Source organism: Musca domestica, unplaced genomic scaffold, assembly GCF_030504385.1.
Source record: "Musca domestica strain aabys unplaced genomic scaffold, Musca_domestica.polishedcontigs.V.1.1 10, whole genome shotgun sequence".
NCBI classification, from domain to species: Eukaryota; Metazoa; Arthropoda; class Insecta; order Diptera; family Muscidae; genus Musca; species Musca domestica.
This window is the reverse complement of record NW_026712115.1, coordinates 1230105-1245939: the sequence shown is the minus strand read 5'-3', so window position 1 is coordinate 1245939 and position 15835 is coordinate 1230105. Positions and strand designations below refer to the sequence as shown.

General features: G+C 33.9%; 2 protein-coding genes across 3 annotated transcripts; both read right to left on the bottom strand.

Moving 5' to 3' along the window:
- Nucleotides 1-1589: 1589 nt before the first annotated feature.
- Nucleotides 1590-6058, bottom strand: LOC101897298 (ficolin-2-like). Of its 2 annotated transcripts, none has more exons than XM_005185788.4 (3): nucleotides 5889-6058; nucleotides 1884-2512; nucleotides 1590-1810 (listed from the first exon to the last, which is right to left on the bottom strand). In XM_005185788.4, the coding sequence occupies exons 1-3, from the start codon at nucleotides 5964-5966 to the stop codon at nucleotides 1684-1686; spliced, it is 834 nt and encodes a 277-aa protein (XP_005185845.2). In that variant the 5' UTR covers nucleotides 5967-6058; the 3' UTR covers nucleotides 1590-1683. The 2 variants fall into 2 exon arrangements, with proteins under 2 accessions (XP_005185845.2, XP_058981168.1); XM_059125185.1 differs by having other exon boundaries at nucleotides 5885-6057.
- Nucleotides 6059-9303: 3245 nt separating this feature from the next.
- Nucleotides 9304-10454, bottom strand: LOC131803365 (uncharacterized). The gene is made up of 4 exons (XM_059124567.1): nucleotides 10243-10454; nucleotides 9991-10085; nucleotides 9654-9789; nucleotides 9304-9574 (listed from the first exon to the last, which is right to left on the bottom strand). The coding sequence occupies exons 1-4, from the start codon at nucleotides 10403-10405 to the stop codon at nucleotides 9486-9488; spliced, it is 483 nt and encodes a 160-aa protein (XP_058980550.1). The 5' UTR covers nucleotides 10406-10454; the 3' UTR covers nucleotides 9304-9485.
- Between the last annotated feature and the right edge of the window lie 5381 nt (nucleotides 10455-15835).

The following is a 15835-nucleotide window of genomic DNA, read 5'->3' as shown; positions in this document are numbered from 1 at the left end:
CAACAGATTGCAAATATTGGGTCCTCCCTCTTGTTCTCACTGGAATGGATTTGTATTGGTTACAGAAATGATTCATATCGGGGATCAAACCACACACAAGGATAAACTTTCAACGGCTTTGATGTATTGGGGTCGATTTTGCTGGGGTACGGTATATGGGGGCTATACGAAGACGTGGACCTAAATGGCCCATTTTCTGCTTTATGCTGCAGTATCTATTACGAACTTCAAATACCAAATTTGGAACGATTCCGTTAAATAATGTAGCTAAAATAATCAAAATACCGAATATCGTATATAGGGAGGTACCGTTGTATCGGAGCTGTGAAAAGACCTGTAACAGCATAGACAATTTTCTGTCACAGGCTGTATCATCCATTACGAACTTCAAATACGACATCTCAAACAATTTCGGTGGGTATCAAAAATGCCGAATATAGGGAGGTACTGATATACGGGGCCTATACGAAGACCTAGAACTGCATAGATATTTTCTGTCACAGACTGTAGTTCCCATTACGAGCTCTAAATACGTAACGTGAAACAATTCAGGTGAATAATGTCAAAATACCGAATATCGGAGGGTACCGTTATATCGGGGCAATATGAAGACGTGGACCTACATGGCTCATTTTCTGACTTAGGATGTAGTATCCATTACGAACTTCAAATATTAAATTTGAAACGATTCTGGTAAATAATGTCGTTAAAATCATCAAAATACCGAATATCTGGGGGTACCATTATATGGGGGCTATATGAGGACGTGGACCTACATGGCTCATTTTTTGACTTAAAATTACGAATCCATTACGAACTTCAAATACCAAATTTGGAACGATTCCGTTAAATAATGTCGCTAAAATCATCAAAATACCGAATATCGGGGGGTACCATTATATAGGGGCTATACGAAGACGTGGACCTACATAGATTATTTTCTGTCTTAGGCTGTAGTATTCATTACGAAATTCAAATGCCAACTTTGAAACGATTCCGCTAAACAATGTCGCTAAAATCATCAAAATACCGAATATCGGGGGTACCGTTATATGGGGGCTATACGAAGACATGGACTTGCACAGATAATTTTCTATCTTAGGCTGTATTATCCATTACGAACTTCAAATACCAAATTGGAAACAATTCCGGTGAATAATGTCGCTAAAATCATCAAAATACCGAATATCGGGAGGTAATGTTATATGGGGCTATATGATAACTTGGGCCTACATGGCCGATTTACGAACTTAACCTGCCTACTGGCAAAATAAACATGTGTGCAAAATTTTAGCCTTCTATCTCAATTTGTTCGAAAGATTACAGCAGACAGACAGACGTGGCTAAATCGTCTTAGAATTTTACGCTGATCAAGAATATATATACTTTGTTGGGTCTGACATGAGTATTTCGAGGAGTTACAAACGGTATGACAAAATTAATATACCCTCCATAGTATGGCGAAGGGTATAAAAAATGTAATACCCATGGACGGTATTAAAAGTTGAACTTTACTACTTGTTTTGATTATATTCCAACAATAAAATATCATAAAAAAATGTCTACACTGTTTTGCCATTATGTTGAAATCTATTTTTATTCATAAAGAAATATTTTCAAATTTACATTTTTTTCATTATTTAAGTATTTATATTTGTAGTTTATGTGCATAAATTGTCCTTTCTATGTGGGACGTAAAATCATTTCAACAAATTTCAACGAATAATATTGTCCCTTCCATGGATCCCAATCAACGCCTTGGGCAAAGGCAGTGGTGGTGCCGCCTTTGATATAACGGCCATTGAGATTGCTACCAGAACAATGAGAAACCACAAAAAATTGATAGTCAATAATAAAAAAATAACAAATAGTAGTCATCTCACCTTATGTGACAATTCTTATACCACCAGGCGCCGGTAAATTCAACAGCACAATTTTTATTCCAAACATCATTATCTTCATCCTTTGTTGTGAATTTCTGACCCAAGGAATAGCCCAAGGCATCTCCAGCGGAACCACTGTATTTACCCAATTCCTTGAGAACATATTTCTCAGCTTCGTTGCCAATTATGAATTGATCGTATCTGGCAAAACGACTTTCATTTTCCCAATCTGCCATAAGAATCAGCAACTCATATGGACGGGAATTGGTGAGTTTATTCAATTTATCCAGGCCAATGAAAAACTCTCCAGAACTATTGCCAAATCCCTTTTTATAATCAGCCCATGGCCGGAAGAAATCCTCCGAACCATCAATGCGTCGTTGTATGACAATATCCCCCGGCTTTTTGGTATTTGTCCGCATTTCCTTGAGGCCAACCTCCAATTTGTGTAATTTTTCCAAAAGCCCATTCAATTGTGGATTTCCATTTAGGCAATTGGTTAAATTTGTTTGGGTTTCCAACAACTTTTTATGGCTACTCAAAACGGTTTTTTCCAGTTCATTTAGTTTTCCATGAATATCAAAAATTAGTACGCTCTCATTTCGATCCAACTGCGCAACAGATGTAATCTACAATTGGAATTGAACATTTTTTATAGTCGTACTTTTAATCTTTAACGCATAATAAATCACAGATCTGACTTATGTAGGCGGCACAATTTTGATTATAAGTAATGACGCCATTATAATTACTCCAATTTTGATTATAAGTTATGACTTGATTATGAGTAATGACTCCATGACTAAATATAAATTAATATTCATGGCAAAAATTATAATTACCGTCGGTTTTAGATATTTTGAATAGCCTGATCTTATTTTTCAGCTATAGGCTTTAATTTGAGTGTTAAATACCTATGATAAAGAACATTTATAATAGCCCCATGTGAAAATTCAGCTCAATTTTTGATATTGTAAAAAGCATTCAATTTAGCTATAATTTGAAATTTGTATTTTTAACGTTTAAAATCCCGTACTGCATGGTATTCAGTTTTGTCCACCTCATACTTGAAGGCAGAATGTTGTCAGAATAGCCAAAACAAAATACTCTTTTGCTCCGATTACCATAAGATGGGCATTAATTGTTTGTCATTTAAATTGTGCGGTGGAGATCCAACAAAGTTACTTTATAATTTCGTATTTTTTTCATGTTTCTGCCACAATTTCCGACTGAATGAGTCCCAGATTGACATTTCGGAGTTTATTTCATAAAGACGTACATCCCAAATCTACGTTCCCAACCAATATTCTCTTGGGGGTTACAAATTCAATAGAATACCAGATTTTCTTTTCTGACCACACATTGGTTGGGAAAGTGGACTTGGGGGTATACTAATGTGGGAACTATACTTAAATAAATTCCTATGAGGATAATTATCTGTAAGATGATTTTCTACCCCAGGGTTTTTTACCCCAGGTAGCCTCAAGACTAAGATGCGCACTTTTCCGAAAAATAAAAATTTATAAGAAGAGGTTTTCTTCCCCCTTAGAAACAAAGATGTCAAATAAGGGCCAAAAAATGAAAAAAAGTGGCCAAGACCCCGAAAATACCTTAAATCATATGATGGCGATACCAAAACGTGATAATTTTTTGCAAAGATAGTTTCTTCTTAAATTATCAACATAAGCTAAAATTAGTACGAAAAATATGGTTAAAATGTAGAATATACTTAAAATCGGGTTGTTCCGTTATCAGGGGTTATGATCCATATCATGACCTGCCAAAGCGATTAAAGGAATCTTGAATATTTAGGTAGAATTTCTATTTTGCGTTCTTTATAGTCGGTATTTGACTGATTACAGTCCCAATGAATTTTGCATTTTGTGTTCTCATTTGACAATTTATTGTCATATGAAAGAAGAAGGTCCACTTTTGAAATTAACCCCATAACGCTTCTTTGGCCATTTTTGTTTGTTTAAATACTGAAGCAGCTGAAGCTGAATGCAGCTGAAGCACGATGTAGGTCCTGGAGTAGAAAGCATTTAACATCGTACTGCACCCTCATTTCATTTTTAATATTATTCAGGGCTGTCATAGAAACCAATTTTGTCACTATTGGTTTTAAAAACGACAAGAAAAAATGATTTGGTGTCATGAAAATCAATGTTTTCGGTTTTATTTTCGAATTAGAATTTTATCGGTTTTGGTTGTCATAGAAGCCAATGTTATTGGTTTTGTTATTGGAAATAAACCAAGTTGCTTAGAGCTGTCACTTTTCATTTGCTTTGGATTTTTTAAACAATTTTTAAAGGATATTCAAAGGACTGAAAATGTGGATTTTTTAAACAATTTTTAAAGGACTAGAAACTTGTTTTTTTTTTAAATTTAAAGGACTATAAACGTGGATTTTTTAAGAATTTTTAAAGGATATTTAAAGGACCATAAACGTGGAATTTTTTAAATAATTTTTAAAGGATATTTAAAGGACCATAAACGCGGATTTTTTTAAAAAAAATTTTTAAAGGATATTTAAAGGACCATAAACGTGGATTTTTTTAAAAAAAAATTTTTAAAGGATATTTAAAGGACCATAAACGTGGATTTTTTAAAGATTTTTTAAAGGTCTATAAAAGTGGATTTTTTTAAGATTTTTTAAAGGACTATAAACGTGGATTTTTTTTAAGATTTTTTAAAGGACTATAAACGTGGATTTTTTTTAAAGATTTTTAAAGGACTATAAACTTGGATTTTTTAAAGATTTTTTTTAAGGATTTTTTAAAGAATTTTTAAAGGACCATAAATCTGCAAAGCAGCTTTATGAGGAAGTTCACAATAAAAAAATTTACTTACGCTATCTCGTCACCTTTTTTGAGCGTTCTTCGTCCAACAACACAAAAACTACCACTGCTGATGCCATCTTACTTTATTTATAGCGACTTATTCCTTTTTTATTTACTTTACTTTTACTGATATTTCAATGACAAAAAAACACATGTAAGCAACAACAGCTGTTTCGAACATTGGTTTTATTTACATTCGAAATTGACAAAACCAACTTGGTTTCATGACACCAAATGAAACCAACATTGGGTTACAAAAACGACAATAAGCAGCCCTGATTCATTCAGAATTCAAACTAATAAAAAAATGTACACTTCAATATAGAAAAAAGAAAAATAATCTTCAACTGGTTCGCTGAATTTTTTTGCGGCAAATTTCTAAAGGTCCTTACGAAGTTTGTCGGTAGAATGTACTATTATTTTGAAATTCGATTCCATTGAAAAATTGTCGATTTTCCCCGATTTTAGAATTTTCATATAAAGCGACAACGGATAAAATTGTTATTTATAGATTTTATGTATTTATTGGGTATTACGAATAAATACATAAAATCTATAAATAACAGTTTTATCCGTTGTGGCTTTATACTACCCAAAAAAAACCTACACATCATATTAGAATTCAAAAAAGGAAAAAAACACTACAAATGTACATTCGAAAATAGTAAGTCAAAATGGAAAAAAATATGCAATATAAAACATTACTATTGTACATTTTAAAAGTCAAAATGAAAATGTTCATATTTCACATTTTTACGCGATTTTTTTGAATTTTATTCCTTTCTGCCAAGAGGCAATTCCGAATTTGTCTAAACACAACTTTCTTTTACATATAGAGAGATAGATTTAAAAGTAGACGCATTCCTCAGCCCCTAAATAAGTACTTAGGGTTGGATGGAAAGCCAACAGCATCTCGTGGATAATTCTCAAACCGATATCTTCACTATTTTGGCAAATATAAAGATTTTAGATAAATCGTAATAGTGGGCGTAAAAGGAGGCGTGGTCAATTTTTTTTCTAACTCGGGTATGACTCGGGGTATGATGAACGTTTGTACAAAAAATTATGCAAATCGGCCCAGCCGTTTCCAACTGATTCCGATACCAACAAACAAAAATTGATTTTTATATATATAGAAGATAAAAAAATGTGCAAACATACTTGCCTCTTCCATGCGAATGCCATGGCTGCGGAAACTTAAAAATATCCAAATAAAAACTAAACCGGCCGGTTTTATTGCCATTTGATTAGTTTATATTCCCAAAGTATTTTCTTTGTCCTGATGTTTACGCCGACACACGTTTACCTTTACTGCTGACCGGGTGCCATTCTGTTGGGATTTATATAATGTACCATCTTTCAGATTTTTTGTTTACTTTGTACTTTTCAATGGCTACTAAGAAAAATCCCCTTTTCAGAAACACTTTTTGCACATCGCATCCCGTGGCCTATATCTTGGCTTTTTGATTTCTGTTTATTTTGGTCAATATAGAAATGAGAAGATAAGAAATGTGTACATTTAATTAATTAGACTTGCACTGTTTGCCGGTAGTATACTTTTCGTTTTATAGATTCTTTCAAAGAAAGTCTTATTTTTATACCCTCCACTTTGGAAAGCAGGGTATATTAATTTTTGTCATTCCGTTCGTAACATCCGTAAATATTCATCATTTGTAACATCCTTAAATATTCATAAAGTATATGTATTCATAATCAGCATAAAATTCTAAGTCGATTTAACGATGTCCGTATGTCTGTCTGTCCGTCTCTCTGTCCGTCTGTCTGTTGAAATCACGATACAGCCCACATTATTTGACGTATTGTGCCTATGATGGTTGGTATTGAGATATATACCTCCACATTTTGGTATAGTCCACATATAACGGCACCTTTCGATATTCGGTATTTTGTCTATTTTTTCACGGATTTGTGTAAAAATTGGTATTTGTGGGACATAATGGGGGTTTCCTCATGTGGCGAAACATTGTATGTATAGACCCACGTTTTGGTATAGCCCTCATACAAGGGTACCTCCCGATATTCGGTATTTTGATGATTTTTGCCACATTGTCTAAAAATTATAATTTGTGGGTTGTAACGAGTTCTAGCTCCGGTGGCGAAACATTGTATGTATAGCCCTACGTTTTGGTATAGCCCCCATACAAGGGTACCTCCCCATATTCGGTATTTTGATGATTTTTGCCACATTGTCTTAAAATTATAATTTGTGGGTTGTAACGAGTTCTAGCTCCGGTGGCGAAACATTGAATATTTAGGTCCACGTTTTCCTATAGCGCACATATAACTATACCCGTATATTGATAATCCTAGTCACATTTACCCACATAAATATTCAAATTTTATATTTTATAAGATTTTATAGATGACAATCCTTGAAGAATGAAATTGTCTGTAGAGGTTCCGGTTTTGGTATGTCCCCATATAATGGCCTCACTCACTTTATGTTTTTTTGATAAGTTTGTAGATTAAAGTGGAGCACGTTTTAATTCAGATACTTTTTTATAAAAATGTTTTATTTACCGTAAGGTGGCGGCTATGAAAAGTTCGACCCGGCCGAACTTAATATTTTTTACTTGTTTAGATTAAAATTTTACTTTGCATTGGTACCTGCAATGTTCATGACACATAAACCACGATTACCCTCACTACAAATCCACGGTTTCTCGCCAGCTTTATCAGGATTTCAGTGGTAGCTTCAGGCTGCTGCTGGTTTTGTTGACTGCCCGAGATAGTGGCACTATTGATGTGCGACCACAGCATCAGTACGACTCAACATTAAACTGACTTCGTTCACTAAAATCTTATCTCAATAATGATTGGACTTAATTGTTGTAATCAATACAAACAAAACATCACTGCGTGTCCAATTTGAAATCGGCAATAATTGAAGAATTCCGTTTTCGACTTGTTTTGAATAGATTGTCGCAGCAGCAATTTTATACATACATTTTCCAATCCAGTTGTCAAAAAAAAAACTTGACAACAAGCATATTAGCCACAAAAATATTCTATGAAAGCGAACAATTTTATTTTCGACTCGAGCATGAATTTTGACATTACATCTAATAAAATAACAGCTGTTTTTAGATTAATTCGTTTATATTTGCTCCATCCAGCGATAATTATCAGAAAACCAGTAAAGAAAGTCTTAAAGTCGGGCGGGGCCGACTTTATGATACCCTACACCACTTTGCACATTTAGTAGAGCTTGACATGACAAATAAAAGTTTTAATCGGGATTTTGTGAGATTTAAATCATACCACATATGATTATAGTAATAATTAAGAGGAATATCCTCCTCTGAATCGATTTCTACAAAATTTGTCAAGACATTTGCGCATTTTCAATTCGGGCTTGTACTATCCATTTGGTGCACAATTAACTTGAAATTGGATAGATATATATGAGAGATATATCTAAATCTGAACTGATCTCGATAAAATTTGACAAAAGCATTTCTGAGCTGTATTTCATATATTTCCCCAAATATCGTTACTACGGAGTCCATATTACGGCTATGCAGGGCAAATTCAACAAATCGGATAAACAACATATATGGGAGCTATAGCTATATCTGAACCGATTTGCACCAAATTTGACATACCGGTTTTTAGACTCAATTTGGTAGTAAGTTCCAATTTCCATTCCAATTGGACTCATATAACACATATGGTGCACAATAAAAAGCAAATCGGACGAAGATCTATATGGGGGATATATCCAAATACCAAACCAAACCAATCTCGATAAAATTTAGCATGGGTATTTCTGAGTTATATTTGATATATTTCCCCAAATATCGTTGTTACATATTACGGCTGCGGAGGACAGAAATATCAAATCGGATGAACAATATATTTGGGAGCTATATCTATATCTGAACCGATTTCGATCAAATTTGGCATATTTATTTTCAGGTCCAAGCGTGTCGTACGTGCAACATTCCTCACTATTTGATATTACAAGGTGGGTGCACAATGAGCTATGCCTAAATTTTGACCGATTATCTCTAGTTTCAATAGGGTCCGCCCTTGGGTCAAGCAAATTATTTGTGCAAAATTTCATCTGAATCGGGCAATAAATGCGACCTGCACTTTGTTTACAAAAATGCATTTACAGACAGACGGACGGACATGCATAAATCGACCCAGAATGTGATTCTATGCAGATCAACAAAAGGAACTATGGATCTATCTCGTTTCCTTTTGCCTGTTACAAACAAATGCACAAAGACATAATTCCCTGACCACCTTGTGGTGTAGGGCATAAAAGGGACATTGTCAGTTATGGGTACAATCAATGTCGTAGGTTAGAGGTTGGAACAGTTGTACCTGATAGTGAGTCACAAACAGTCACCTTGAGCAATATAATTTAAAATCGATTCTACTTTTTATAAAGGTTTGGCTTTAATGACATAAAACGTTTATTTTAACATCTGCGCGAGCTGTAGAATAACGAGTTGGGAACTTACCTCCTAAATGAACTAGCCAGGCGAATTGTTCATCTTACAATTCAGAAACCGACAGATGTTGTTATTAACAAAGTATTTGTTTTAAGTTGTTCAGTAGGCCCATGAAAGACGTCAAAAAATCTCATGGATTTTGACCACTGCCATTTACAAAAATATGGAAATATATATTTGAATATTACGAAGATTCGTCAATTATTTTATGCATAATCAAAGGAACTTAGAAACTAAAAACGGCATTTTATGAAAACATGTCCAGTATAAACACGGCTTTAGATACTATCCACTGGTGCTGGAAATTTTTCTTTTCGCATTTTTCGATAGAGAGTGTATATTGGATAGAATATGGCACATTGTAAAACTGTAATAAAATGTAAAAATAACAGCAACTTATTTAAGACCCAAAATGAAAACTATACATTTTTTCAATTCTAACTTACCAACAATAGACATTCCCACAACAAACTCTTGAGCGGGATTTTCAGAGGTCAATAATACGACAAAATTATAAATTAGGCATCCGACTATACAAATGAATGTTATCAGCAGCCAGGGTATCAAAGGCATGGGTCGTTTCTATGAAAAAACAGTGGTCAGTAAAGAAAGTGGCAAGAAATATCTCCGTCCAGTAAAATTGCCGTAGTTTTGAGAACATTATTTGCTAAAGGTGGGGATATATAAGCAGCAGCTTGCAGTCATATAAAGTTTCATTAGATATCCCTTGCGACAATACCAAGCTGCATATGTATCCTCAATATAAACATTAAGCATTCATACCTTGTCAATACCCTTAATAAGATAGGCCGATACAATAATCATTATAACTCCCACGATCATGGTAAAGACAATTGCAAAGCGGATGGCAATCGTTGCTGAAAGAGACACAATCAATTATTTTTACAATATAAAAAGGCGAAAATATGTTGTTTAAGAAGTGAGATTTATCACAATAATGGTGATAAAAAGAAGAGGTTATTATTTCGCTGGACATTCAATTTTGTTTCACACACATTTAAATGTATCGCATACTTGCATAAATGTTCACATCATTCTCCTTGTCAGCTATATCGTCGACAATTCCATCTACCAATTTTTTATCGGCCAATAGGCCAATGGATACAATTAGAATAATGCTGTACAAGATCAGGGTGCCATAACCAATAAATAGTCCAAAACCGGGCAGTGAACACATTTTTCTCACAGTATATTTTCGTGTTTACAATGCCAATTGATTATTTGCCCAAGAGCAAGTCAATACTGAGATTATAAGTATAATAGATTCTGCAATAATAATTTTTAAGGTGAGTCATAAGTGGTCTTGCTCTTGAGGTTTTTTAAGCAGATATAGGACAGTATTTTTTCATAATTCGATGTAAAACCACATTCATTAATACTCTTGTTATATCTTGAGATATGAAGATACAATTGTTTAGCACGATGACGTAATATAAAATATTTATATGCTTAATAGTTTGTTTACATTACAGATTTTTGCCAGGTTATACTCCTTTATAAGGATTTGTTTGAAGTATATGCAATTTGCAACATAAATTCACTGGGTTTATTAAATCCAGTAAAGTGTAAACGAACTGTAAATTTCGAATAACTAGAAAATTTCGGTCTAACTTTAGGTATATTTTCTTATATTAATATCGAATACAGGTACAGTTAACGTAGACTGTAAATCCAATTATCAGGCAAAGAAGAAGGCAATGCTTATCCAAATACCTATTTTGAGATAATTCCGTTGAAAAATGTGGCTTAAATCGGCAAAGTACCGAATATCGGAAGATATACGAATATGAGAGATATGCGAAAATGAGGACCTGTTAAGGTAATTTTCTGTCGCACAAGTGGTACCCAACATAAACTCCAAATACGAAATTTGAAACAATTCCATCGAAAAATGAAAAAACCCAAAATACCAAGAATCGTTAGTTACAGTCAAAGAAATATGAAACCTGCGATACACAATTAAATGCCCAAAATTAGATTATTATTAATAAAAAAAAACAAGTAAGCAAAGGCTATAGTCGTGCGGGGCCGACTATGTAATACCCTACAACACTACAATATGTTAGAAGCCCCCTTATGTCCAAATCCATATTGGAATTATAAATTAGGATTTTGACTAGGGACATTTGCCCAATATTTAAGCACTCCGTCGTGCGGTTAGTTGTTGTAGTCCATTTTACAGCTAAATATAATCCAATGGTCATCCAAAATGATAAAATTCTTCCCTGTCCTTAACTCTCTTCACAGGCGTGTCGATTGGCTTCAATTGTGTGATCGGAAAAACATTTCTGTTTTTGGTTAATATGAACCCCTAAATATTTTGCAATCATCTCCGAAAGCAAGAAGCCCCTCCGTATCTCAAAATTGAGACTCATCTATATGATTTGCTTGTCTACGATATTTGGTTATATTCGTCAACGAAACCAGCATAAAAAAGCCAGGTGTTCGCCTTTTGCGTATTTCGGATATCGCCTGTAAGTAATGCTGAAATTTTTTCACACAAAATTAAAAAAAAAAATTTCACTGCAAAATCAGGAAAATTTTTAGTTGTTGGTCCATTTCAACCCCAAATATATTGCGGACATATTTCAAAACAATGGACCTAGCCCTTCTGAGCCCAACCCTACGCTTGTGAAAATTTTCGTGAGGATCGGACGACATTTGCAATCCTTATATAATAATCCCAACCTGTGTTTTAAGGTGAAAAAATATTAAAAAATATTATAAGTCAAATTAAAAAAATCGCATGCTATAAAAAATATGAAAAAATGAAAAAAATGTCACAAAATACTACAAAATCTATATTAACATCATTATTGGCATATTTTTCTGCGATTTTTTTAGATTTTACACTTTTATGTCAAGAGGGCATTCTGAATTGACAAAATTTGTCAAAATCGGTCCAGCCGTTCTTGAGATATAAGCATTCTAACTAACATCCCCTTACTTTGTATATACACACTGTATATATTTCGCTGTATATATCCGATATATTTACTATCGGCATCTACGTAACGGTTAGAATTGACCTGTTCGTCTATTTGTGATTTCGCCAGGATTAAAAATATTCGCGGTTTAATAGAAAATTTGACTTTTATTTAACACAAATATTGTGGCCTATTTCACCCACTAAATATTACCCGATGACCATCAAAATTGGAAGACTTCTGCCCAGCCCTAAGCTCTAGCCCCATACTAACTTTCGCTTTGGTTGGTCTATAATTACGACCTGTAGAGCAACTACAAAATCAAGAATTTTTTTCAGTTTTTGGTCCATTTCAACCCCTAAATATTATGCGATCATCTCCAAAAGAAATAGGGTTCTATTTTTACCCTAGCCCCACCTCCATTCTAAATTTCGTGAAGATCGGGCCATAATTGCGACCTGTAGAGTGATTACAAATTAACATGGACAGACGGACGGACATACATAGCTAGATCGACTCAACTCGGCGAGCTAGGAAGATCCTATGTGGGAAACTAATATTTCGTGGTGTTACATAATTTTTGGCCCAATCAAACTTATAATACCCTTACACATAGTGTTGTAAGGTATAATGAAAATATAGTTCTAGATGAATATAATGGCAATATTGCAGGTCAAAACCCCAAAATATCAAAAGACCAGGAAACTCAATAAGAGTAATACTATAAACGAAGAATGTCAATTGACAATACCTCATAGAAAAAACATGACATGGGGTCCTACCAAGTCATTACGTTTCATTATATCCATCTCTCTGTCAAAGTAGATGGGTAATATCGGCTCACTCCTTCTGAAACGTCCCCCAAAGGAAGACAAAAAGTGAAATTAGGGAGTAAACTTTTCCCTAACACAACCTCAAATGCTATAAAAAGGTGTTATAATGCAATAGATATGGCTGATTTAATTCAATTAATAAATGATTGGTTCGATATCCATAGCTCCTCTTGTTGTATCTTTAAAGCGTATGATGGAATACAAAACCCTTTACTGTTAGAACCTTGTGGCAAGATCATTGAAACACAGACAAATAATGTTAGAAAGAATGAACCAAGTTATGAGTAGCTCAATCGCGCCCAACAAATCCCGACTTGAAATCTTCCAGAAAGGTTGTACGACTACTTACAGAATTGCAAATTAGAGTATGTTTTAACAAGGCGCCTGAATCAAAACGTTTTTTTTTTTGAGTCAATAAATTTTTTACGACCCTATCGTACTACAGGACTTCAAATTTCACATCAGAAAATACATATTGGGTGAGTAATTATTAGTCGTCTATTAAATTAAAAACGTGAATAATTCTTTGAATTTTAACGCGCAATACGGAAATGCTTTCGGGAACAGGCAACGTCGATGTTGATCGAACTGAATGAATTGATATCAGTGAAAATGGGTGTGAGGATCAATTTGAAAATTTGATCGTGATTGAAAACTCAAAGGTGGCGGAAATAGATGAAATGGTTTTGGAGGCCATTGGTATTTTCCAAGATGATGCATTTCAGGATATATAATCCTAAAGTCACTCAAACTACTTCACATGGGTGGATCAGGTATCGAAAGAAAAAGTAAGAAGACCCTCAGAGCCTTTCCTGTCAAGGTTCAAGAAGACGAATATGATTTTCAATAAAAAGAATGGTATTACTATATAAATCTCCATTAATTCGAAAGAAGCAGATGAATGAAAGTGGCAACATAGATTTGCTCCTCATGCCAAGAACTTTTTCAAAAGTCGCAAAAATTTATGGTATTAAAGAAATCCAAATAAAATTATTTGTAAAAAATTTTGTATTTATCCTTAAAATATGTAAAAATATTTCGATAACGACAAAAAACACTGTTTTTCAAAATAAGATTTTCAACATTCATTTTATATATTTTTACTATTTTAAAATGTATAACATTTTACTACTCAAAATACTGAAATCGCTAAATGTCTAGCTCTATAAACAATTTTTAAATGTCCGTTTATATAATTATATATATCAGTGGATGTAGGTTTCTCTTTCATTTATATGTGTATAATACAAAAGTAGTACTAATAAAAATGCATTACTGTTTTAAATAATTATCTCGATTATAATTATCGACTATTTTGATTTTTATAATTTCTTTCAGTTTTTAATACCCCCACCAAACTATGGAGGGTATATATTTTTATACCCTACACCACATAGTGGTAAGGGTATTATGTCTTTGTGCATTTTTTTGTAACATGGAGAAGGAAACGAGATAGACCGATAGTTACTTTTGAGAACCTTCATAGGATCACTTTCTGAGTCGATTTATGCATGTCAGTCCGTCTGTCCGTCTGTCCATGTATTCTTGTGAACAAAATGCAGGTCGCATTTATTATCCGATTGAGATGAAATTTTCCAAACAAGGATGAACCCTATTGAAATTGGTGAGAATCGGATCAAATTTAGATATAGCTCCCATATATATCTTCATCCGATTTCGGGTTAAATGTGCACCAAATGTCCACTATCAGTCCAAATTACCTGAATTTTGGCACACCCAACCGAGTTTGGCGTAGAAGCAAGTATATCAAATTTATATATCTTTCATCCGATTTGATCTTTAAGTCCCTCACATTCCTACTATGCACTCCACAACCGTGATATTTGGTGCCAGGTATTAGATGGGGCACAGAAATAGCTGTTTTAAATTTTATCGAAATCGGTTCAGATTTGGATATAGCTTCCATATATATTTTCATTCGATTTCGGGTTAATTGGCCACCAAATGGCCAATATCAGCCCAAATGGACCGAATTTTGGCACATGTGACCGGTATTTGCCTTAAAGCAAATACAGCAAATTTGGAGAAAATCGGTTCAGAAACAGCTATAGCTCCCATATATATGTTTTATCCGATTTGCTGTTTAAGCCTCTCACATTCGTAATATGCACTCCACAAGAATGATATTTGGTACCAGATAAAAAATACAGCCCAGAAATAGCTGTTTGTAATTTTATCGAAATCGGTTCAGATTTGGATATAGCTCCCATATATATCTTCATCCGATTTCGGGTTAATTGTGCACCAAATGGCCGTAATAGCATCAATTTTGGCAAATCCGACCGAAACCAGCTTAGAAGGAAGTACATATAGCTCCCATATATAACTTCGTCCGATTTGGTGAATATCGGTTCAGATATAGCTATAGCTCCCATATATATTGTTCATCCGATTTGTTGTATTTGTTACCCACAGCCGTAATATGCACTCCGTAACAACGATATTCAGGGCAATAAATCAAATACAGCTCAGAAATATCTTTACTAAATTTTATCGAGATCGGTTCAGATGTGGATATATCTCCCATATATATCTTTATCTGATTTTAAATTAATTTTGCACCAAATGGACAATACAAGTCCGAATTTAAAAGATACAAATGCTTCGGCATATTTATTACTTTGAATGTTAAATTATAATTATAATCATAGCGTGTATGATTGAATTCTCCCATAAAAAGCTTTTAATTGTTATGCGCAGCTCTACTAAATTAGTAAAGTGGTGTAGGGTATCATAAAATCGGCCCCGCCCGACTTTAGGACTTTCTTTGCTGGTTTTTTTTTCATACCGTTTGTAACTCCTCAAAATATTCATGTCAGACCCAAC

Bases quoted from the DNA above. Each gene is read 5' to 3' on its own strand.
- LOC101897298 (XM_005185788.4), bottom strand. From the start codon at position 5,966: ATGGCAATAAAACCGGCCGGTTTAGTTTTTATTTGGATATTTTTAAGT. The intron at 2,513-5,888 runs GCAAGTATGTTT...TTCCAATTGTAG, and splicing joins ATGGCATTCGCATGGAAGAG to ATTACATCTGTTGCGCAGTT. The intron at 1,811-1,883 runs GTGAGATGACTA...TTGTTCTGGTAG, and splicing joins TATAAGAATTGTCACATAAG to CAATCTCAATGGCCGTTATA.
- LOC131803365 (XM_059124567.1), bottom strand. From the start codon at position 10,405: ATGTGTTCACTGCCCGGTTTTGGACTATTTATTGGTTATGGCACCCTG. The intron at 9,790-9,990 runs GTATGAATGCTT...GTTTTTTCATAG, and splicing joins TTATTAAGGGTATTGACAAG to AAACGACCCATGCCTTTGAT. The intron at 9,575-9,653 runs GTAAGTTAGAAT...ATTTTATTACAG, and splicing joins TGTGGGAATGTCTATTGTTG to TTTTACAATGTGCCATATTC.